This window comes from Orcinus orca, chromosome 11, assembly GCF_937001465.1.
Source record: "Orcinus orca chromosome 11, mOrcOrc1.1, whole genome shotgun sequence".
NCBI lineage: Eukaryota > Metazoa > Chordata > Mammalia > Artiodactyla > Delphinidae > Orcinus > Orcinus orca.
In genome coordinates, this window is record NC_064569.1 from 87,681,577 (window position 1) to 87,705,984 (window position 24,408).

A 24,408-nucleotide genomic window follows, 5' to 3' on the forward strand; every position below is an offset into this window, starting at 1 on the left:
ACCTCAACATAGTAAAGGCCATACATGACAAACCCACAGTAAGCATCATATTCAATGGTGAAAAACTGAAAGCATTTCCACTAAGATCAGGAACAAGACAAGGATGTCTACTCCCGTTACTCTTATTCAACATAGTTTTGGAAGTCCTAGCCACAGCAATCAGAGAAGAAAAAGAAATAAAAGGAATACAAATTAGAAAAGAAGAAGTGAAACTGCCACTGTTTGCCAATGACATGATACTATACCTAGAAAATGCTAAAGATGCCACCAGAAAACTACTAGAACTAATTAGTGAATTTGGTAAGGTTGCAGGATACAAAATTAATGCACAGAAATCTCTGGCATTCCTATACACCAACAATGAAAAATCAGAAAGAGAAATTAAGGAAACACTCTCATTTACCACTGCAACAAAAAGAATAAAATACCTAGGAATGAACCTGCCTGAGGAGGCAAAAGACTTGTACTCAGAAAACTATAAAACACTGATGAAAGAAATCAAAGATAACATAAACAGATGGAGAAATATACCATGTTCTTGGATTGGAAGAATCAATACTGTGAAAATGACTATACTACCCAAAGCAATCTACAGATTCAATGCAATCCCTATCAAACTACCAATGGCATTCTTCACAGAATCAGAACAAAAAATCTTACAATTCATATGGAAACACAAAAGACCTCGAATAGCCAAAGCAACCTTGAGAAAGAAAAACGGAGTTGGAGGAATCAGGCTCCCTGACTTCAAACTACACCACAAAGCTACAGTACTCAAGACAGTATGGTACTGGCACAAAAACAGAAATATAGATCAATGGTACAAGACAGAATGCCCAGAGATAAACCCACGCATATATGGACACCTAATTTATGACAAAGAGAAAAGACAGCCTCTTCAATAAGTGGTGCTGGGAAAACTGGATAGCTACATGTAAAAGAATGAAATTAGAACACTCCCTAACACTATACACAAAAATAAACTCCAAATGGATTAAAGACTTAAATGTAAGACCAGACACTATAAAACTCTTGGTGGGAAACATAGGAAAAACACTCTTTGACATAAGCCACTGCAAGATCTTTGACCTACCTCCTAGAGTAAAGGAAATAAAAACAAAAATAAACAAATGGAACTTAATTAAACTTAAAAGCTTTTGCAAGCAAAGGAAAAATAAACAAGACAAAAAGACAACCCTCAGTATGTGAGAAAATATTTGCAAGTGAACCAACAGACAAAGGATTAATCTCCAAAATATACAAACAGCTCATGGAGCTCAATATCAAAAAAACATACAATCCAGTTAAAAAATGGGCAGAAGACCTAAACAGACATTTCACCAAGGAAGACATACAGATGGCCAAGAGGCACATGAAAAGATGCCCAACATCACTAATTATTAGAGAAATGCAAATCAAAACTACAATGAGGTATCACCTCACACTAGTCAGAATAGCCATTATCAAAAAATCTAGAAACAATAAATGCTGGAAAGGGTGTGGTGAAAAGGGAACCCTCCCACACTGTTGGTGGGAATGTAAACTGATACAACCACTATGGAAAACAGTACGGAGGTTCCTTAAAAAACTAAAAATAGAACTACCATATGACCCAGCAATCCCACTACTGGGCATATACCCTGAGAAAACCATAATTCAAAAAGAGACATGTACCACAATGTTTATTGCAGCACTATTTACAATAGCCAGGACATGGAACCAACCTAAATGTCCATCGACAAATGAATGGATAAAGAAGATATGGCACATATATACAATGGAATATTACTCGGCCATAAAAAGAAATGAAATTGAGTCATTTGTAGTGAGGTGGATAGACTTAGAGATTGTCATGCAGCGTGAAGTCAGAAAAACAAATACTGTATGCTAACACATATATATGGAATCTAAAAAAAAAAAAGTGGTACTGATGAACCTAGTTGCAGGGCAGGAATAAAGAGGTAGACACAGAAAATGGACTTGAGGACATGGGGTGGGAGGGCAAAGCTGGGGTAAAGTGAGAGTACCATTGACATATATATACTACCAAATGTAAAATAGTTGGCTGGTGGGAAGCAGCAGCATAGCACAGGGAGATCGGCTCAGTGCTTTGCAATGACCTAGAGAGGTGGGATAGGGAGGATGGGAAGGAGGCTCAAGAGGGAGGGGATATGGGGACATGTGTATGCGTATGGCTGATTCACTTTTTCATGCAACAGAAACACAGTATTGTGAAGCAATTCTACTCCTCCCTCCTGGAACTTACTGAGGAACTTACAGAGGTAAATAAATAATTAAATATATAATAACTATTAGAAAAAAATAGGATGCTATGATAGAGGATATGGGGGTGAGGGAGAGCTGGTAAGTTAATTATCTACTCTTAATTACACTGGCTAGACTTTTCAGTAAGTGGTGAAAGTGAATATCCTTGCTTTGCTCCCTATCTTAGGTGTAAAGCATTCAATGTTTCACAATTAAGTATGATGTTAGCTATGCTTTTTGTGGACAATCCTTACCAAATTGATATTTATCAATTTTCTATTCCTAGTTTGCACATAGTTTGCATAAAGTTTTTAAAAATTATAAATGGGTGTTGACTTCTGTCAAATGATTTTTCTTCATCTACTGAGACAATCATAATACCCTGTCCTTTACTCCATTAATAGGCTTGTTAATTTTATAATGTTGAACCAACTTTGTATTCTTGAAATAAACCCCACTGATCATGATGTAGTATTATTTTAAAATATTGCTAAATTCTATTTGTTAATATATTAAGGATATCTGAGTGTGTGTTATGGGGGACACTTGGCTATACTTTTTTTTTCTTTCTTAAAAGTTCATCAGGTTTTGGTATGAGTTATGCTGGCCTCATAAACAAGTTCAGTGTCCCCAATATTATCCTCTGTTTTCTGAAAGAGTGTCATAAGACTGGTATTATTTCTTTCTTAAATATGTGGTAGAATTCACAAGTAAAGCCACCTGGGAACTGCAGTTTTACTTATTGGAAGGTTTTTATAATTACAAATGCAATTTCTTTAAGAGAGGGCTATTCAATTTTTCTTTCTCTTTCTTCTGAGAATTTTAGTAAGTTGCACTTTTCAAGAATATTTTTCATCTTAGTTGTACAATATATTGGTATTATGATGTTTACAATATCCTTTATTATGTTTTTAAAGTTTAGAGACTCTCTCGTGATGTCCCCTTTTTTATTCTTGATTAAGGTAATTTGTGTTTTCTCCCTTTTTGGCCCTGATTAGTATTGCTAGGAGTTTATCAATTTTATTAATCTTTTCAAAAGAAAACTGAACTCTGAATCAATCAGAGTTCAGTCAGTAGACAGAAACCACATTAGTAATTTGAACAGGGAAAATTTAACCTGAAGAATTGTCAGCAAGTAAAAGAAGAAGAGTTAAGGCTATATACTGTCCAATATGGTAGATAACCACTTGCCACTGAAGTGGGTTCTGAGCACTTGAAATGTGGCTAGTTGGAATGGAGATGTGTTATAAGCATAAAATATGCAGTGGATTTTAAAGACTTCATATAAAAAAAGGTTAAAATAGTTTGTTTTGTAATGATTTTATATTGAAAAGATAATATTTTAGACATACTGTGTTAAATAAAATACATCTAAAAAATTAACTTCACATTTTTCTTTTTTAAAGGTGGCTATTAGAAAATTTTAAATTACACATGTAGCTTCTGTTGAATAGTATTGTTCTAAGGTGTCCAAAAGCAGCTACCACCTCTAAATGGAGGGAAAATAATTAAGCAATGAATTAAGAAAGTTCCCTTTCTTCCCTGCTGCTGAGATTCACACCTCATTGTATGGGGTGTGCTGACTCAAGAACAACCTTCCCTGTAGCTAAGAAACCTGCCAGAGGGCTAGGGCCAGAGCTGGTTCCTAGGAACAGCCCAGTTGGTGGCTGAGAAACTTCCTGCAGGGTATGGGCTGACTGGAGCTGATCTGTAGAATGGGTCCACTGCATGGCAGAGAAATATGCCAGAGGGTGTGAATGAGCTGGAGCTTGTCCAGGAGGGCTACTGAGGTGAGGGCTACTGAGGTAAGTGCTACTGGTCCTCCCACATGCTCATTTGCTGGCTAAGGTGCTAGGAAAAAAAGTATAAAGATACCAAAAAGAAAGCCCCTTCTCTCCTGCTGTGACCTTACAAAGAACCAACAGCAATTTCTACTGACAAAACCTAAAATCAAGCCAGCCAGCAAAGGAAGAAAGTTTACAGCATCCAGCTTCAGTATCACAAAGCAGGGCAAAGAAGGGTGGATTTGGAGCTGAGAGACAAGAAATTGTTTATTCCATGTTTATTTTCTCTATTGTTTGTCTGCTTTCAGTTTCATTGACTTCCATTCCTCTCCTTATTATCTCCTTTCTTCTACTATTGGTTTAATTTGTTCTTTCTCTATTTTTTAAGGTAGAAACTTAGTTCTTTGATTCTTTTCTAATAGAGTATTGAAAGCTATTAATTTTCCTCTAAGCACTACTATAGCTGAATCTCATAAATTTTGATATACCGTATTCAAATACGGTATGTTTGATATACCGTATTTCCATTATCATTCAGTTACAAAGATTTGCTATTCTCTTGCTATTCATTTTATTTTAAATTTTATTTTTTATATACTGCAATTTTATTTCAATCGCACAAATGAAGTTAGCCTATAGGAAATTTAAATGAAACAGTATGGTAAAAATAGCAGAGAACCAAACACTCTAATAAGGAACTACACCTAAAGCATGAGAATTCAACATTCATTACTGTTTCATCTTCAGTGTTGATTGACACCTGATGCCTGCAAATTTTGAAACAAACTTTGAGATCATGATGAAGAGATTTCAGCTATTCTGATTTCTTCTATTCTGAAGAGATTTCAGCACCAGCACTAAGATTTGTACATTCAGTTGGTTTGCAATTCACTTGTTAGCCATTTACATAGTGTATAGTACAGATTTGTCACAGGTCAGATCACAGTGTTGAAGGAAAGAAGCACCTTCCTGTAATTAGAAAGGATCCCCTAAACTGCACTCAGCTTAAGACATGCAATGTACATGAGCACAAAAACCATAATATTGTGGCTCCAATGAACATAGTTTTGATAAGGAAAATAACCTAAGCTTCTGTTTCCCATTTTAATTACTGAAATCTCTAACAATGATAAAACTGTCACATAGGACAGTAAATGTATACAGTAATTCAATCAAACTTCTTGGAAAGAACACATTTTTGCTATTCATTTTAATTTAATTCTGTTGAAGTCAGAGAATATTATTCTGTAAGATTTCAGTCTTGAAATCTGTTGATAACTGTTTTGCGACTGAACATATGGTCTATCTTGGTAAATGTTTCATATGCACAAGAAAATAATGTGCATCCTCTAGTTCTTGGGTGTAGTGTTCTACAAATATCAGTTACATCAAATTGATTTCATAGTGTTATTCATATCATCCATACCTTTATTAGTTTTTGTATATTCAATCAATAAATGAGATGTAAAAATCACCAACTATGATTATGAATTTATCTATTTCTCCTTTTAGTTTTATCAGTTTGAGATTCATGTGTTTTTATGCTATTAGTAGGTAATACATATTCATGATGGTTATACTTTTTCTTTTAATACATTTCTTTCCTTCTTTCTTTCTTTTTGGCTGCACTGGGTCTTCGTTGCTGTGTGCATGCTTTCTCTAGTTGTGGAAAGCCAGGGCTACTCTTCGTTGTGGTGTCCAGGCTTCTCATTGTGGTGGCTTCTCTTGTGGAACACGGGCTCTAGGCACGTGGGCTTCAGTAGTCGTGGCATGTGGGCTCAGTAGTTGTGGCTCACGGGCTCTAGAGTGCAGGCTCAGTAGTTGTGGTGCATGGGCTTAGCTGCTCCACAGCATGTGGGATCTTCCCGGACCAGGGAAGGAACCCGTGTCCCCTGCCTTGCCAGGCGGATTCTTAACTACTACGCCACCAGGGAAGTCCAGGTTATATATTTTTGATGTGAGACTTTACTCTTCATCTGTGGTAATTTTGTCTTGAATTCTACTTCTTTATCTTACTGCTTACAAAGTACATCTTTCTCAGTCTCTTTTATTTCAAACTATGTTTCTTCATATTTAAAGTGTCTCTTCTAATCAGCATATAGTTGGTTCTTGCTTGTCTTTTTATGTAGTCTGATAAACTGTCTTTTAAATGGAGAGTTTAAAAAAGACCATTTACATTTAATATAATTATTGATATAGTTGTGTTTAATTTTATCATGTTGGTAAGTTCTCCGTTTGCCCATCTCTTCTTTTACTCCTCTGTGCCCCCTACCTGCCTTCATTTGAATGAGTAATATTTTTAGTATTCCATTTAAAATTCCTCTATTAACATTTTAGAAATAGCTCTTTGGGTTATTTTAGATCACAATATGTATTGTTATCACAGTCTACCTTCAAATAATATATTACACTTGAATAATGTAAGAATTTACACATACTTCTATTTACCTTCTTCCTACCTTGTGTGATCTTGTTACAGATTTTATTTCTATATATGTTTCAAGCCCCACTATATTCATATTATTCCCTACAATTTATCAATATTAGCTGGTTTTAACCTGTCAATGGTCTTTTTAAAGGAAAATAGGATATATTAATATACATAACTAAAAAAAAAGTGGTCTTTTATATTTACCCATATTTTTAGTGCTCTTCCTTCTTTGAAGATTCTGTCTTTAGCCTAGAATTATTTTCTTTTACCTAGCAGAACTTCCTTTAATATTTCTTTTAAAAATAAATTTATTTATTTATTTATTTATTTTTGGCTGTGTTGGGTCTTCATTGCTGCGCACGGGCTTTCTCTAGTTGTGGCAAGGGGGGGCTACTTTTTGTTGCAGTGTGTGGGCTTCTTATTGCAGTGGCTTCTCTTGTTGCGGAGCACAGGCTCTAGGTGCACGGGTTTCAGTAATTGTGGCTCATGGACTTCAGTAGTTGTGGCACATGGGCTCTGTAGTTGTGGCTCACAGGCTCTAGAGCGCAGGCTCAGTCATTGTGGCACAAGGGGTTAGTTGCTCCGAGTCATGCGGGATCTTCCCAGACCAAGGATTGAACCCATGTCCCCTGCACTGGCAGGCAGATTCTTAACCACTGTGCCACCAGGGAAGTCCCCTTTTAATATTTCTTATAGTATAGATCTGATGGAAATAAATTCTCTCTGCATTTGTCTGACTGAAAATGCCTTCATTGTGCTTTCTCTTTTAAAAAAAATGAATATTTTTACTATTTCTAGCTTTTTAAAAATGCCATTCCATTGTCTTCTGGACTTTTTTTTTTTTTTTTAATAAGAAACCATTGAACACTCTTACTGTGGTTCCCTGAATATGTCCTTTCTCTTCTGGCTGCTTATAAATTTTTCTATCTTTGATTTTCAGTTAATTGATTATGATGTGGTAAGATGTGGTTTCCTTTATGTTTATGCTGTTTGGGGTTTGTTGAGCTTCTTGGCACTGTAGGTTGATATCGTCCATCAATTTTGGAAACTCAATTATCTCTTCAAATATTTTTTTTCTGTCCCAATCTCTCTCTCCCTCTTTATTCTAGGTCTACAATTATGGATATGTTAGGCCATTTACTATTGTTCCACAAGTCTCAGACACTCTATTCCCTTTTTAAAAAAATCTTCTTCCTCTTTGTGCTTCAGCTGGGATACTGTCTTCAACTTCACTGATCTTTTGTTCTGCTCTGTTCAATCTGGATAAACCCAATTAATGAATTTTCATTTTTGATATTGCATGTTTCAGTTCTAGGAGTTTGATTTGGTTCTTTTTAATACTTTCCATTTTTGTACTAAAATTACCATGTCTTTACATAGTTTTTCCCCTGTTGACTAGATCCTCTACTATCTACAGCATAATTATTGTAAAGTCCTTTCTTTATTCTAATCCCAACATCTGCATCAACTGTGGGACTGGTTCTACTGACAGTTTTTCTTTTACTTGATTGCAAGTTACATATTCCTGCTTCTTCATGTGTCTCATAATTTGTGATCATACAACAGACAATGTTATAAAAGACTAGAAACGCAATAAACAACATTTATCTCTAGAAAAGTGCATAGTCTTTGCTCTGATAGAAGTTGAATTGCTGGAGTCAGTAATTGAGCTGGGTCTGGGCTTTGTTGCTGCTGTAATTAAATTTCATTCACCACTGGCTTCAAATATTTTGAGGGCAGGATTCATATTTTTCTTCAACAGGGCTTGAGATATGAGTATTAACAAGACTCCAGATGTCTCTCTCTGCTTTACAGCACAGTCACTAGCTTTACAAACTATAGGACATCTCTCTCTGCTTTGCTGTCTACCCAACAGCTTTATGGTTGCTAAGGACTTCTCTTTGTTTTCTAGCCCTGTCCCCTAATTTTCTACACCTCTGGAGGCATCTTTCTACCCTGATGTCCTGTCTCCAGCTTCAGTGAACTGCTACTTTGCACTAAGTGAATGCCCAGTGCACTTCAATGAGGGATTCCTCTCTTCTGCCTCGCTCCAGCCTTTGGCACACTGCCACTGGTACTCCATGAAGGCACTGTAAGAAACAACTGGAGAGTGGGTGTAAACTTACTCTGTGACTAGAGCTTCCTGAAATTCTAATCTGCCATGTCAGCCCACATATGACCACAAAAAGCTTGGTAAAATTTCAACTGCTTTCTCTTCACTCTCAACTATGGTAGAATCCCTTCTCTTCCTGCTGTGATTTCAGGGATGTAGCCATGGGTCTCTTCTTTCCCATGAAAATCTCATCCCTTTATGCAATTTGGTTTATTTAGGTTTGTGTCATCAACTCTCTAATAGGTTAAAAACAAACAAAAAACCTATGATATTGTGGCATATTTACTTCCTTCACATTGTTAAGACAGGAATGTTGGTCTACTGCAACTTTCTACATCTTAACCAGAGGTGGAATTCCCTATCTACTCTTTAGCCCCGGTTTTATTTTAAGCAACACGCGGTTAACCTTTGAATTTCAATAGTAAATATAACAATAAGTTTGCATGTAGTACTAAAATATATTCATGTGAAATGAGTGAATATTCACTTTGCAATTTTAGGCACTAAGATTCATATCTGTTTTTGTGTATCACAATTATTTGTTTAACCATTCAGAAGGCATAATATGAACCACTAAATGGATATGCAGTTCTTAAAGTCACGAGTAATACTGTGAAAATAATTAAGAAACATAAAATTTTTAGAAAACAAAGTTATAAATAACGAACTTCCTGGGAGAAAGCATTTAAAGTAGTATAATTACATTTAAAAATGTTATCTCACAAAATAACCCAAACATAAAGGTAAAGCTCTAAAAATTTCCACACATCCATCCATTACTCCTTCCTTTACTCCATAAATCTAGTCTCAGGGTTTTAAACACAATTTACATGTTTAAGGTTCCTAAATTTAGTACAGACTTCTCCCCTGAGCTCTGGACTTGAATTCCACTCAACAAATACATTCAGAGGTCTAAACGGCATCTCAAACTTAAAATGTTAAAAAAGGTGAACTCCTGATTTTTCCCCAAACTTGTTCCTCCTATATAGTCTTCCTCATCTCACTAAATGGCAACCCACTGTGTCATTTGCCCAGGCTAAAAACCTAGCAGTCATCCTTGACTCTCAAATACCACATATAAACAAACCCTATAGCCCTATTTAAAAAATATACCCAAATCCTACGACTTCTCAACACCCCTACTGCTACTCTAGTCCTAGTCACCATCATCTTGTTTCCAAATAACTGCCATGGTCTCCTAATTGATCTTTCTGCTTAAGTCTTTACAGCATTTCCATTCTCCAAATCTATTCTCTATAGTCAGAGTGATTCTTTTAAATGTAAGTGAAATCATGTCACTCCCCTACTCAGAAATGTCCCATGGCATCCCATTTCACTCAGAGTAAAAGCCAAAGTCCTTAACATTGTAAAGCCCTGTGATCTGGCTCCTGCAACCTCTCTGACCTTATGTCTTATTTTCACTCACTGTGCTCTGGCTAGAGCACACTGGCCTCCTTCCTTGCTGTTCCTAAATAACTCATGGCACACTTCCACATCAGGGCCTTTGTAACTGCTGTTCCCTTTGCCTATGACACTCTTTCCCCAAGCTGCAGTAGCTTAGCAGCTTAAAACAACTGATTAATTCTCCAAGTCTGTCAGTTAACTAGATGGTTCTTCTGTTGGTCTCACCTGGGCTCACTCACAAGCTTGCAGTCGGCTGGCAGCTTGGCTGCTGCCAGAGCATCTAAATGACCTCTCTCACACATTTCAGACCTTGGTGCTGGCTGTTGGTTGGCCCACTCTCTCTAAACGTGGTCTCCCATAATTTGACATTCTAGCCCAGTCCTTACATGGTACAAGGAGCATTCCAAGTGGGCAAAGGTAGAAGCTGCAAGGTCGCTTGAGGCCTAGGATTTGAAACTTGGTATCTCCTTTGGCACTCAGTATCTCCTTTGGCACTTAGTGAAAACAAGATATAAGGCCAACCCAGATTTAAGGGAGTGAGAAAATAAACTCTACCTTTTGATGAACAAGCTGCAAAATTTTGTGGATTCAATATATCACACCCCAGATATCTGCATGGCTCAATCTCTTCATATATTTGCTCAAAGGCTACCTTATCAGTGAGGCCTTCCATGATTCCATATAAAGTAACTATCCTTCCCTCACGTTGGGACTTTCTATCCCACATTTTATTTTAGTACCTATCACCACCTGACATTACATATTTACTTATTATTGGCCTGCTTCCCAATATAGTGTAAGCTCAGTGAAGGTAGGAACTTTTTCTGTTTGGTTCACCAGTATACCCCCAGCACCTTGAACACTGCCATGTACATAGCAGGCACTCAATCAATATCTGTTGAATGAATTATCTTATTCAAATGAGCATGTACCATGAAATAATAAAGCAAGAATCCAAAATGACTCAAAAAGCATAATATAAATTTATGCATGTGAAACGTTAGTGGCTTTATATGTCCTTCTTTGATTTATTCTGTGATTTTGAACAAAACATTTTATTATGCTTCAGTGTGTCCATCTATAAAGACTTTAGACACATGTCTCTGTCTCTTGGATATAATGAGAATGTTTTAAACCAATACTTTAAACTCTTCATAAAAAGTTTCTGCAGGCCCTAGAATATGCGTGGTCTTGGTAGCTTATCACTCTGGCACCAAATGTAGAAGATATAAGATTTAACTGCATAATAATAATAATTTATATAAGATACCTATAATTAATACTGTCATTCAAGTTTTGCCTAGGCTAGTGTCTGCTAAGTTTATCATTTATTCAGTAGAACATGAAAAGAAAAAAAAAAAAAGCCATGTTGTCAGCTTATATTAAGTTAGAATTTAACTGAGAAAAATTCTAAGTAGAAAACACATAAGAAAAAACAAGTTTATCCAACACAGATGTGTGTAAAAATGTGTTTATAAAAATGCTCTGGCCCCATTCCTAAATCTACTTAGTATAAACAGAATAAAATGAGTGAATGCTATAGAAAGAAGGTGCACACTAGAGGAGACGTCAGTACTGAAATCACTATTTCCACCCCAGTAAACTAAAGGTACTGTTATCAGGTCTAAACCAGTTTTACCTCCAATGTGGGAAGCTGGATTATTTACCTATTAAAGTTCTCACTATCTGCTGTACTAGAATAATAAAACCAGAGACAGTAATGTAAATGAGTCAGCTAGTTACTTACAAAAGAATCTTCCTCCTCAGAGAAGCTGGGGGTGTAAGGGTTAGGGGTGAGAAGGAGACCTGCTTTTTATCGTACATACTCTTGGGCTCTTTTTTGGAAACACATGCATATAGTACCTCTAAACAAAAAGTAAAAATAAAAATATCAATACAATAAAAAGAGAAATTAACTCCCTCTATGGTTCAGACATATTAAATAAATCTGAAAGTTTTCATAAATGACATTTTATATAGACTACTGTATCAGAATACAATAATAAGCACTCTAGGTATATTAAAGTATATTCACGTATCTGTATTTTATGGCCCTTGCATAAACCATTGCCTCTCTGCCAAAGTAACAAGACATCATCTATATACAGAAGATAGTTTGATCCAATAATATGTTACTTCAGGCAGAAGAAAGCTCAAAATAAAGAACACAAAAGACTTGCGGAGTTAAACCATTTTTTTAAAAGCAGGTAAATGTTTTGTTATTTTAAAGGTACTTAAAATCCTCTTAAGATTCATTTTACTTATAACACATGGATTTAGATAGGGTTGAGCAGTTATTCATATATACTTTTATACTTGTGAGATGCTGATAAACTATCACCATTGTTTTTGATATCCTTTCTTCTCAGAGCTCTTCCATGTACCTAGGTTAAATTCTGACTCTAAGTAGCTACAGTAGTAAGAAAACTTTTTTTTTTTTTTTTTGCAGTACGCGGGCCTCTCACTGTTGTGGCCTCTCCCGTTGCAGAGCACAGGCTCCAGACGTGCAGGCTCAGAGGCCATGGCTCACGGGCCCAGCCATTCTGCAGCATGTGGGATCTTCCTGGACCGGGGCACGAACCCGTGTCCCCTGCATCGGCAGGCAGACTCTCAACCACTGTGCCACCAGGGAAGCCCGAAAACTTTTATAAAATAAATTTTCACTAGCTACAACTGTTGTATTAGCCAAACTCTAAACATTAAAAGGTTCTTTCACACTGCTGAAAAAAAGGCTAGGTAGTGTTGGTTTGATTCCCAGCACTGTGGATATTTCATTCAGGAAAAGGAACTGTTTTCTTGTGCATTAGAAGTAGAAAAAATGCTATTATAAAAATTTGATGGATCAAACAGCTGCAAGAGAAAAACAGATATACATTAGGAATACTAATGGTAGTAAATAGGAAGGGATAGATTAACAAAGCCAGAAAACTCAGTTTCTGGTCTGAACGCTTCCATGAGCTAGTTTTATGACCTAGGTTAGCTCATTTAATCTCTCTAGGACTAATTTTTTAATTTGGAAAAAAGAGGGGGAAATAAGATTAGGAGATTTTTAAGATTCTACCAAGTTAAAAACATTACAGTTTTGTAGCATGTCAATTGTTACAGCCCTTTGACTCAGAAAGTCTTATAAGAATTGTCCCACAAATGTACTGGCACATGTGAGCAAGGATTTCTCTTTTGTGAACAAGGATGTTCACTGACAGCATTACTTGTATTAGCAAAAGGCCTGTGGAAAAATAACTAAATGTTCAACAGAAAGCTAGTGAAATAAATTATACCCTCAAAAAATTAAAAATAGAACACAGATAATATGGTAATATGATCCAGCAATTCCACTCCTAGGTATTTATCTGAAGAAAACAAAAACACTATATCAAAAAGATATATGTACCCCAATGTTCATATCAGCATTATTTACAATATCCAATATATGGAAGCAACCTAAGTGCCCTCCAACAGATGACTGGATAAAGATGTACACACACACACACACACACACACACAAACTGAAAGATTACTCAGCCATAAAAAAGAATGAAATCTTGCCATTTGTGACAATGTGGATGGACCTGGAGGGCATTATGATAAGTGAAAATAACTCAGACAGAGAAAGACAAATACTGTATGTTTTCACTTATATGTGGAATCTAAAAAACAAGCAAACAAATAAAACAAAACAGACATAGGCTCACCAGATACAAAGAACAAATTAGTGGGGACTTCCCTGGTGGCGCAGTGGTTAAGAATCCACCTGCCAGTGCAGGGGACACTGGTTCGATCCCTGGTCCGGGAAGATCCCACATGCTGTGGAGCAACTAAGCCCGTGTGCCACAACTACTGAGCATGCACTCTAGAGCCCATGCTCTGCAACAAGAGAAGCCACCACAATGAGCAGCCTGTACACTGCAACGAAGAGTAGCCCCCACTCATTGCAACTAGAGAAAGCCCGGGCGTAGCAACAAAAACCCAAAGCAGCCAAAAAAATAAATAAATTTTAAAAAACCAAAAAGGAACAAATTAGTGGATACCAGAGGGGAGTGGGGTAGGGGTAGGGGTGAAACCGGTGAAGGGGATTAAGAGGTATAAGCTACCAGTTATAAAATAAATAAGTCACAGGGATATAATATACAGCTCAGGGAATATAGTCAATATTTTATAATAACTTTGCATGGTGTGTAATCTATAAAAATATTGCATTACTATGTTGTACACCTGAAACTAATGATATTGTAAGTTAACTATACTTTAATTTAAAAAAAAATTAACAGCATATCTATACAATGCAGTACTATGAAGCCATTTAAAAGACTGAGAAAGTGGGGCTTCCCTGGTGGCACAGTGGTTGAGAGTCTGCCTGCCAATGCGGGGGACACGGGTTTGAGCCCTGGTCTGGGAAGATCCCACATGCTGCGGAGCAACTAGGCCCGTGAGCCACATCTACTGAGCATGCGCGTCTGGAGCCTGTGCTCCGCAACGAGAGGCCGCAGCAGTGAGAGGCCCGTGCACCTCGATGAAGAGTGGCCCCCGCTCGCCACAACTGGAGAAAGCCCTCGCACAGAAACGAAGACCCAACACAGCCAAACATAAATAAATAAATTAAAAAAAAAAAAAAGAAGACTGAGAAAGTAACATGGAACAATCTCCAAAATATAAATATATGGTTATGTGAATAAAGCATGGCATAGAATGGTATAACATAGCGTGTTCTCACCTTGGTTTTAAAAAGGGGGGATGGTTAACATTCACACAAACACAAATATGTGTATATAAACACATACACATATGCATTCTTATTTGTGCAAAGAATATTTCTAATGAATACACAAACTGGTAGTAGTTGTTGCTTCTGAGAGGGGAACTGTCAGTTTAAGGTAGAAGAAAGAAACTTTTCATTGTAAATCATTTTTTTCACTGTCTGATTTTATACTGTGTAACATTTTTATTAAATACAGAAAATATCCACAATATTTCATTTAAAAGCACTTATATTTCCCATACTTTACCCCAAATACGTGTCTTCTCTGACAAAAGATTATTTTTTTATGCAAAGATTTTTCCAATAACCTTGAAAAGCCTGGGAAACACATCTGCTGGTTGTCCACGAATCACAAACAGACGAGAGTTTAATTTTCGCAGATTGGCATCAAGGTCTTCAAGACACTGAAGCAAAAATCTAGAGAGAGGAAAATATTATTTAAATTCTTCAAAATATATATTTAGAAGATATAAAGTAATGTAAAATCATGTTATTCTAAAATTTGAAATGCCACCCCATCACCTTTTTTACCTCTTATCATCTTATTATTTCCAGCTTATATAGAAATTACTGTTTCCAGAAATCATATAATTTTTTTTAATTACAGCACAAATTTCTCAGTATTTTTTAATAAAGTTCCTAAATTAAATTGCTAACTTTCATTAAATACGGGTGACTGTTAGCAAAGTTTAATTTGTAAACATAAAAATCATATAAAGGGGCTTCCCTGGTGGAGCAGTGGTTGAGAGTCCGCCTGCCGATGCAGGGGACACGGGTTCGTGCCCCGGTCTGGGAAGATCCCACATGCCGCGGAGCAGCTGGACCCGTGAGCCATGGCCGCTGAGCCTGCGCATCCGGAGCCTGTGCTCCGCAACGGGAGAGGCCACAGCAGTGAGAAGCCCACGTACCACAAAAAAAAAAAAAAAAAAAATCATATAAAGAAAGTAGGGACTTCCCTGGTGGTCCAGTAGTTAAGAATCCGCCTTCCAACACAGGGGATGCAGGCTCGATCCCTGGTCGGGGAACTAAGATCCCACATGCTGTGCGGCAACTAAGCCTGCACACTTCAACTACTGAGCCTGTGTGCCACAACTAGAAAGCCCGCGTGCCACAACTACAGAGCCCAAGCACCCTGGAGCTCATGCACTGCAACTGCAGAGCCCACGTGCTCTGGAGCCAGAGCGCCACAACTAGAGAGAAGCCCGTGTGCCACAACTATGACCCACCACAGCCAAAAATAAATAAATAAATAAATATTTAAAAAACGAAATAAAGTAATTAAATGAACTGATCTCATTGTTGAAACTTGGTGAAATAAATTCAAGTTCATATAGGAAAGCCACCTTGTAAAATCTAGAACATTTTCTACTGGAAAAAAAGGTAACATCCTATTTAATCACTCTGAGCAATCGTAATTATCTATGTACGAGAAAGAAAGTGTAATGCCCATTTTCAAATTTCTAATATAATTAAAGAAAAAGAATTTGATAATAAGTAGACGTTAAATTATGTGGCATTAACTCTCTGAGTGTAGAGAATGCCAGATTAATTTTTTCAAAAAAGGTTTCATGATGCAGGTGGAGCTATAGATCTTTTTTCAATGAAATAATTATCAGTAAGTCTTATGCATAATAGATATCTGGGGAAATTCTGGGGCAGAGGCAGAAGACTGCTTACTTTGCATCTTCCATTGGGAAGAAATGGAGTAGCCCACAAGAGCAAATCCAAAAGAGATATCACCCCTGGAAGGTTCAACCTCATTGTTTGCCTCATGTTAATTTTCTCTAATATTTCATCTAGATTCTGTTCCTCTCAGCTGGATATATCTTATTTCCTCTCTACTCTGTTTCTTCTTTGTTTTTCATCTTAAATATCTATCTGCCTTTTCTACAGGCCATGTGCTCTTTCAGAATAATGATTGTGTCTTACTTGTGAGAAGGAGTGGTTAAAATGAATGGAAAGGCATATTTCAGAACTGCATTGTTCAATATGGTAGCCACTAGGCACATGTAGCCATTTAAATTAATTAAAAAAAAATTCAGTTCCTCAGTCACACTTGCCACATTTCAAGGCCTCTCAAGAGCTACATGTGTGCCTAGTAGCTACCATATTGGACAGCACAGGTGAAGAACACTTCCATCACTGCAGAAAGTTCTACTGGACAGCATTTTTCTAGAAGACTATTCAGAATAGATCATTTTGTTGTCTTTGCCCATTCTGATCCCATAATTTCACCAAGAAAGTCTTGTTAATTTTCTACAACTGTAGTTATTAGTGACATCAGTATACCTAGTCAAGTTTGATATTCCTTTCCCTTTAGGAATCATCATCTCTACGGGCTATACGTGCTATACTCACGAGGATGTTAAAGACATCCCACCATTTCACCTTAGGAAGTCTCACAGTTGTCCGTAAACAAATATATACTCACATTTATATTTCACCACATCCCCTTTCTGTCTTGGTTTGGAGTTACCCCCCAATACCCAATCCCCATCCCAACCCACCACTGCCAATGTGTAAATACTTTGGGGAGAATATTGTTGTTGTTTGTTGTTAGAGCAATATAAAAGTATCTAAGTTTTGTAGAATTATCTGTAACTATAAATAACTTATCATGTTTGGTAATAAATGTTTATTGGGAAGCATCTAGTTTTCTGTATTTGCTTGGCAAAAGAAATTTTAGAGCCTGTAGTATTCAGATCAAAAATTAAGAAGTTGAATGAACTAGCAATTTTTAAGTTTTCTTAAATTTAAACAGTACAAAACTAAAATGTCCTGGGAGGATAATCCAAGGCAGAGATAATCCTCAAATCTCTTTTGTAGTATTAGTTTCAGTATCTTCTCTACCAGAGCTGGTAGTAAGTAGCAAGAGTTCACCATATTCTACTTTTTTGGTAGAAAAGTTTTTATGTAGTACAAGCAGGTCAATGATAGACAACAAGATGGGAAAAGAAAAAAAAAGGATCTGATTCATTTATAAAATGAACAAGTAAGCCTGAATTAGTTAATAATTAGCCCTTTATTTTTCCCTTTCTTGTTCACAAGCTGAATAAGCGTTCTTAATGCTTTTCAATAAATACTCTATGAACCAAACAAACATTGTACAGAATGACGTGGGCTGAAGCAATGGAAAAAGTTTTGCAACCATAAAGTTAATTTTGTTTTGGCACTTCATAAAACAAAGGAACAGAAGCTGTATTGCGGTATGATGTTTTTCTCCCATAGATGTTATTGATGGTGTTTTTCTTCCATGGATGTTATTGTTTATATCACTATAATTTCACATAAAGATTGCAGAGATACAGTGGACTCAAATAGGTATTTCAGAAAAGACTTGTGAAGAAGAGAAAAAGAGGAGGATGGAGGAGAACATATCAGTGATGCTGTCCTTGTTATAAGGCTTTTTGCACTATGACTTTTAAAACTGTTGCATATATTATTTTGATAAAATAAAATTTACTTTGCATACATCTACTTGTTAACTGGAAGGATACTCACCAAGCTATTAATAATAGCTACCCTTGGGGAGAGGGAGTTTGGGGTGGGGGTAAAGAAGAGAGAAACATACACTTTTTTTAAATGTCATAAGAGTTATAAAATTGACAATTAGCATATTCATTCAAAGCAGAACAAAACAGAAATATTATATTTACTGTAAACCTGGTTTAACACATAGTGAACATATTTTCAAAGCAACAGACATACTTCTATGGCATCAATTTTCATGGTTTCATAGTATTCCATTCCATAGATGTCCCATAATTTAACAATTGATAGCAACAAGTTACTATCCCTCAATCAATCCTGAAAAGTTCTAATTTCCTCATCTGTTAAATTGGAATAGTAACAGGGCCCATATCATACTATTGTTGTGAGAATTAAATAACATATGTGAAGCTCTTAGAACAGTGCCTGACCCATAGTAAGCATGATTATATAACTGTTATTTATTTATTTTTTTACTCTCCTCCTTCCTATCACTTCTATTCTTGCTACAATAATTCTATCCCTTGTTATCTCTTGCCAGTATTATTTGCTGCAATGCCTTAAAATGGCTCTGCCTACCAACAATCTCTCTCCACTCTTATCCATTTTATACACAATATGAAATCTTCCTGAGGCACACTTTCCTGTAAAAAGGTCTTCAAAAATTCATTCTCTATAGAATAAAGAACAAATTATTTTGTTTGACTAACTTAGGGTTCCAGGGTTCATTTCCTACCATTCCTCTTTCCCTCCCGCCAAACCAAACTACTTCTCTTTTCCCCACACATTCAATCTCCTGGAATTTGCTCCATGCTCTTCCCTCGGCCTGGAGTACCTTTCCCAATTCCCATGTCTTTAAGTTCACATTCTACTAATCTTCAGTCTTCCACCTGAAAGTAATTTCTCCATCCCCTAAACCCTCAAAGGACATAACCTCATCCTAGAGAAACTTTCAGATTGTACGTTATATGATAGCTATAATATATAGATCACCTTCTCCTCCTCAAGGATTTCAAATTAAGTATCTGTGTCTCACTCCTAACTACACAGTTTTCTTTACCTGTCTTTCGGATTCTACATTTGGCAAACAAATCTCATCACGTGCCTTACACAATTTGTTGAAAAGATCAGAAATAGTAGAAAATAACCTATAGAGTTGTCTTGAAAATCTGCTGAAAGGATAGAAAGAGCATAAAATAACTAGTACTTGGTAGATATTCATTCAGCAGAAGTTATAATTATTCTCCCTTGGGAAAAATTTATAGTTTTGAAAGAAGTAACATGTATTTCTATATGTAAGTACTGGGGCATGACAACAGAAGATAATGAATTAGTTAATGCCTACATCTATATACCTAATCATCTTGAACTCTTAACTTTCTCTGAATGTGACTTTGAACAAAGGTTTGATGAAAATCTTTCCCACAAGGCAAGGCAAATGTGAATATGAATATATATACAACAAGATACAGTGCAATTAAGACCCTGAATCAACTAATCTCTAAGCATATAATTCTTCCTTGATAATACCATAAAATCTCCAATACACCAAGTTCAAAATATCAACTCATTGACAGGTAAGATTTCTTTTTAGTGCTGAAGGAATAATGTTACTTCAAAGGGTACTCTATAGTTTAACTTTTCATCCTTTACCCTCAACTGGGAAGAGAATGAGTTCTGCCAGAGTTCAGATTCAATGTGTTTCAGAGAACACACCAATTTCAAACTTTATATATTACGAATGCATGTACCTAAGAACAGGAATCCAACATTGAATGGAACGATTTAATACAATATATTGAAATTGCATAAGGTACGGTTTTTTTTTGACCCCACCGTGCAGCTTGCGGGATCTCAGTTCCCCGACCAGGGACTGACCAGGGCCACGGCAGCAAAAGCCCAGAATCCTAACCACTAGACCACCAGGGAACTCCCCCATAAGGTACAATTTTAATAGGGACTTATTTTCAGACCTTATCCAATTTGGCATGTTTACTGTTTTCTTGAAACCATACCCATTTGAAGGCTCAGTTAATAATGCTATTAACTACATGTAACAGGTTGATTTTTAAATAGGCCAAAGGGTAGTAAAATTCACTATATCCCTCTGCATAATTGTATTGCCTACACAGAAGAACAGTTCTTATACTATTTAATTACAATACTAACTGCAGCACTTCAAAATAAATTGAAGAGGGGTTAGGTGAGAAAATATATTTCTTCACTTTAAACATTTTAAGGATTTTTTTTTACCTCCAGCGATCAGTACCTTATTGCTATTAGGAAAAATTACATGCGGTGAGTTTCTTTATGCTGGTTCCAAAAGATGATTTCAACATGAATCAACAGAAATAGTTTCTTAAAGTAGGTCATTGCTATAGCAACCAGTGGGCAGTTTGGTATACTCCCCATAACAATGACCTACTTTCCAGCCTATGCTAGTACAGCTTTATATAACTAGAATTTCTAGTTCTGTCTATAAAATAGTCTAAAAAAGGCAACAGTAAGATACGACATAATCCCATTCCTGCTAAAAACAAGGCATTATGAATTAACACGTATCATACCAGAATAAAGCCATCTGGTTCTGCACTTTAGTTTATAAAATATATCTTATCACATGCTCAACAATGAAAACTACACTTAGAATAGCTAAACCAAAACAATTCATTGCTGACCCTAGAGAAGTGATTTACAGACTATAAATTAAGATCATTAAATCACATGCAAAATATCTTCTCTTCTACCCTTCCTCCTTGTGAAACAACAGAGTTAAATTTTTTTAAATAAAAGTTCTGGATATACTAACTATAATAAAGGAAAAAATGGAGCGTCTCAGTCATTAAGCAGTCATTGGTGCTTCATTAGAAGTTCAAAAATTATAAATAGCAATTTGTCTCTTTATAAATTGAATAAAGTTTACATATGCTTTTTTTATGGTTTGTAACAAATTTTTAGTGCTCTTATCTAACATTATTCAAATTATCAGAATATTTGTGATATACACTTTCCCTAAAGAGAACAGTTTAATGTTGAACAGGATTAAATATGTATTTTAAAAGCAAAGTTTATATTTTTTCTAGGCTCTAATGGTTCATAAATCAGTGGCTCTAAACCATGACACAACGTCACCTTTTATAACAAATATTTTTCACAGCCTTATTTTAAATTCTGAAATGAAATTCATAGATAACATATCCTTATGTTAAATTTTAAAGCATTAATATAACGCTCCAATGTAATATATGAGAGAAGTTTAAGTAAAGTCATTTATATTTTAAAAAAAAGCAACATTTACTTACCATAAGTAAATATCTGGGTATGAAACAAAAAGACAATGAATTAGTTGGATGCCTGCACCTACATACAGAATCACTTTAAATTCAACAGCTACAAAAACAGAATGATACAATTGTATTATTGGTGACTCAAATACCATAAGTGTTACTGCCTTTGGTTTTCTGTAATGTTGAGCAAGATTTAGTAGAGGTCTGGACAAAGTTCAATCTTCCCTTGATTCACATTGGTGATCAATATATTTTAGGAACACTCAATGTATATTAAAATTGTGTAAAAAATACCTAGTGTTTACACATAAAAATGGGTTTAGGCTCTAGATTTTGAAAATCATGAATAAGTTTTTCACTTACTAGATGTTTCACGAAACATCTAGTATAATATTTGAAAGTTATGTGGGACTCAGGACAACTATTTATTTTGAGAGACTGTCCTGAGCACTGCAAGAAGTTTTCCATCCTCAGTCTCTCCTCATTAATTCCACTAGGACCCTCCAATCACTGTGACTACCAAAAATGCCCCCATAAATTCCCAAAACACCTTCTAACGAATGACATTCATTATCCACATAATATTCTTGATTTGAGGAATACAAAATAAATGATATGAAATTCCAACACTCGAGTGTAACATTTAGAAAAGAAACTTGAAAATGTACATGATGTATATGAATATAACAGAATCTGTTATGGCAGAATGCAATATATATTATAAGAGACACATGAATACCAGTAATTTGCTTTGAACAATCAGGAGGGAACAATCACTTCTGGATTTTTTTCTTTTTTTTTGAGATGGGGAGAAATTTAGGCAAAATTTTCAAGGTGATGGTAGAGAGGACTTGCAGTATTAATATAACTTTACTTGATAGCTGAAGACAGGAAGGGAGAATTATTGGCCATAGGACTGTAACCACCTTAAAGTCTGGGACTAGGCCTTGTTTACCACTTCACAGTAACTAGACAATGCCTGACATATAGTAGCAGTTCAAAATATATTTATCTAATGACTAACCAAATAAATAAATTAATGAAAGCAGGAGAAAGAGACTTTTAAAGACTTGATTCAATAGTCAATGGAGAAGTAAGAAATGTGAGAGGGAAAGAATGTCTGCTGGACTAGGTACTTTACATATACTATATTCCCAACAACTTTATAAGGTATCTCATTTTAAAAATGAATCTAAAACTCAAGGACATCTTCCAAAGTAACTCAGCTAAGCAATCAAGTAAAAAATTTTTTAATTTTGATGTGTCTGACTCTAAACCCATGTTACTTTCCTGAAGGATATATAATAATCTAAAATGTTTTAGGAAAATTAGGCTGGCAGCTTTAAGGACATAAAGACGACTAAAATACAGCTTTTGCCTTCAAGATGAGGGATGAGCATGTGTGTCAATTAAGACAGAATATGTTAGGTTACACTGAGGTAACAAACAACTCTCAAAGCTCAGTGTCTTAAAATAACTAAAGTTTATTTCTCACTCATGCTATGTATCTACTGCAGGCAAGGCATTTCTGCTCACATTTAATTGGTTAAAGCAGGTTACATGGGCAAGCCAAACTTCAAGAAGGCAGAAGCATAAACTTCCTGCAGGTGAATAATGGTGAACAATAATAACATCTACCATAATATTCAAACCAACATTGATATATATGTCTTTATATTTCTTAATGAAGGGTATATTATGGCAGCACAGAAGAAATCAAACTCTGTGTGTGGGGGCAGGGGAAAGGAGACAGGAGAAGGCATGAGGAAGAAAACACTTGAACAGAGTTTGGAATCTATAGGTGTTGATCATGAGGATCAAGTAGGAAAGATCAATCAAAGCAGAGAAAACAGTATCCTTAAATTAAGAAACTCATAAGAACTGTATGTGTTTGGGTCAGGGGGAGTGAGGAATTGGGAGAACGACTACAAGTAACATAATTTCTAAGTCTAAGCTGTATTTCCCCCCAACACAAGTGTTAACACTTTTAAAAATATTCAAAATCAATGTCAAAAGAAACCTACTAACTTCTGTTGCTGACAATACATTGGATTAAGATACCTTAATGGAAATAACTAACAAAAAGTTAACAAAAAACAACAAAAGGAAACTTTTAAACATAATTCACTGGACTGTCCCAAAAGTAAGGAATCATAGAGGTTAAGCAGAGTGCTAAGGTCAGCTTTAGCCTTGAGGATTTCTACAGAGTCCTGGAAAGCTTAAATATAATCCAGGTTGAGGAGGACAGGAGATAAAACCCAAGGCCCATCCAACTGAGGAAACTAATAATAGACCCTCAATATAAAACCTGGGCTTTAAAGAGCTCCATCCACAGTTCAAATGTAAATAAGACATAAATCTTAATAGGACAGGAAGGAAACTTGCCTGTCTCTACTCAGTCTGGGCTGAAAGAAAATAAAATCTCCCATTCCTGAATGGAAAGGTTAAACATAGTAATTTCACAGTGGAGAAAACTGGCAAACAGTACTGCAACCACATATCGGAGCAAACCTCATCAGTGATAAGTCAGTCATGTATCATGTACATCTTGGTATGATATGATGAGAAAAACACTTCACCTTTGTGATATTTTCCACAAAACCCATAACCCCACTCTACAGATGAGAAAAACATCAGACAAAACTAAATTGAAGACTATTCTACAAGATACATGACCAGTACTCTAAATCAAAAAGGTCATAAAAAACAAGGGAAGCCTGAGGAACTGTCACAGGACAGAGGAGACTAAGGACACATGACTAAATGCAATGTGGTAATTTGGATGAAATCCTGGAACACAAAAAGAACATTAGCGGAAATCTGAATACAGTCTGGAATTTAGCTAGTGCTATGATTTCTTAGTTTTGACAAAAATACGG

The 24,408-nt window shown here is 35.9% G+C and overlaps 1 protein-coding gene across 4 annotated transcripts in view; it reads right to left on the bottom strand.

Moving 5' to 3' along the window:
- The window catches only part of CRY1 (cryptochrome circadian regulator 1), a 95,341-nt gene that overhangs the window by 19,080 nt on the left and 51,853 nt on the right, over positions 1-24,408 (bottom strand). For 2 of the 4 annotated variants that reach the window (XM_004269411.3, XM_033427553.2), the window contains exon 2: positions 15,062-15,170. In XM_004269411.3, the coding sequence (XP_004269459.1) occupies positions 15,062-15,170 (109 nt within the window). Of the gene's footprint in view, positions 1-15,000; positions 15,171-24,408 lie in introns of all 4 variants that reach the window. The other 2 variants (XM_033427554.2, XM_049694414.1) reach the window with 1 other exon arrangement.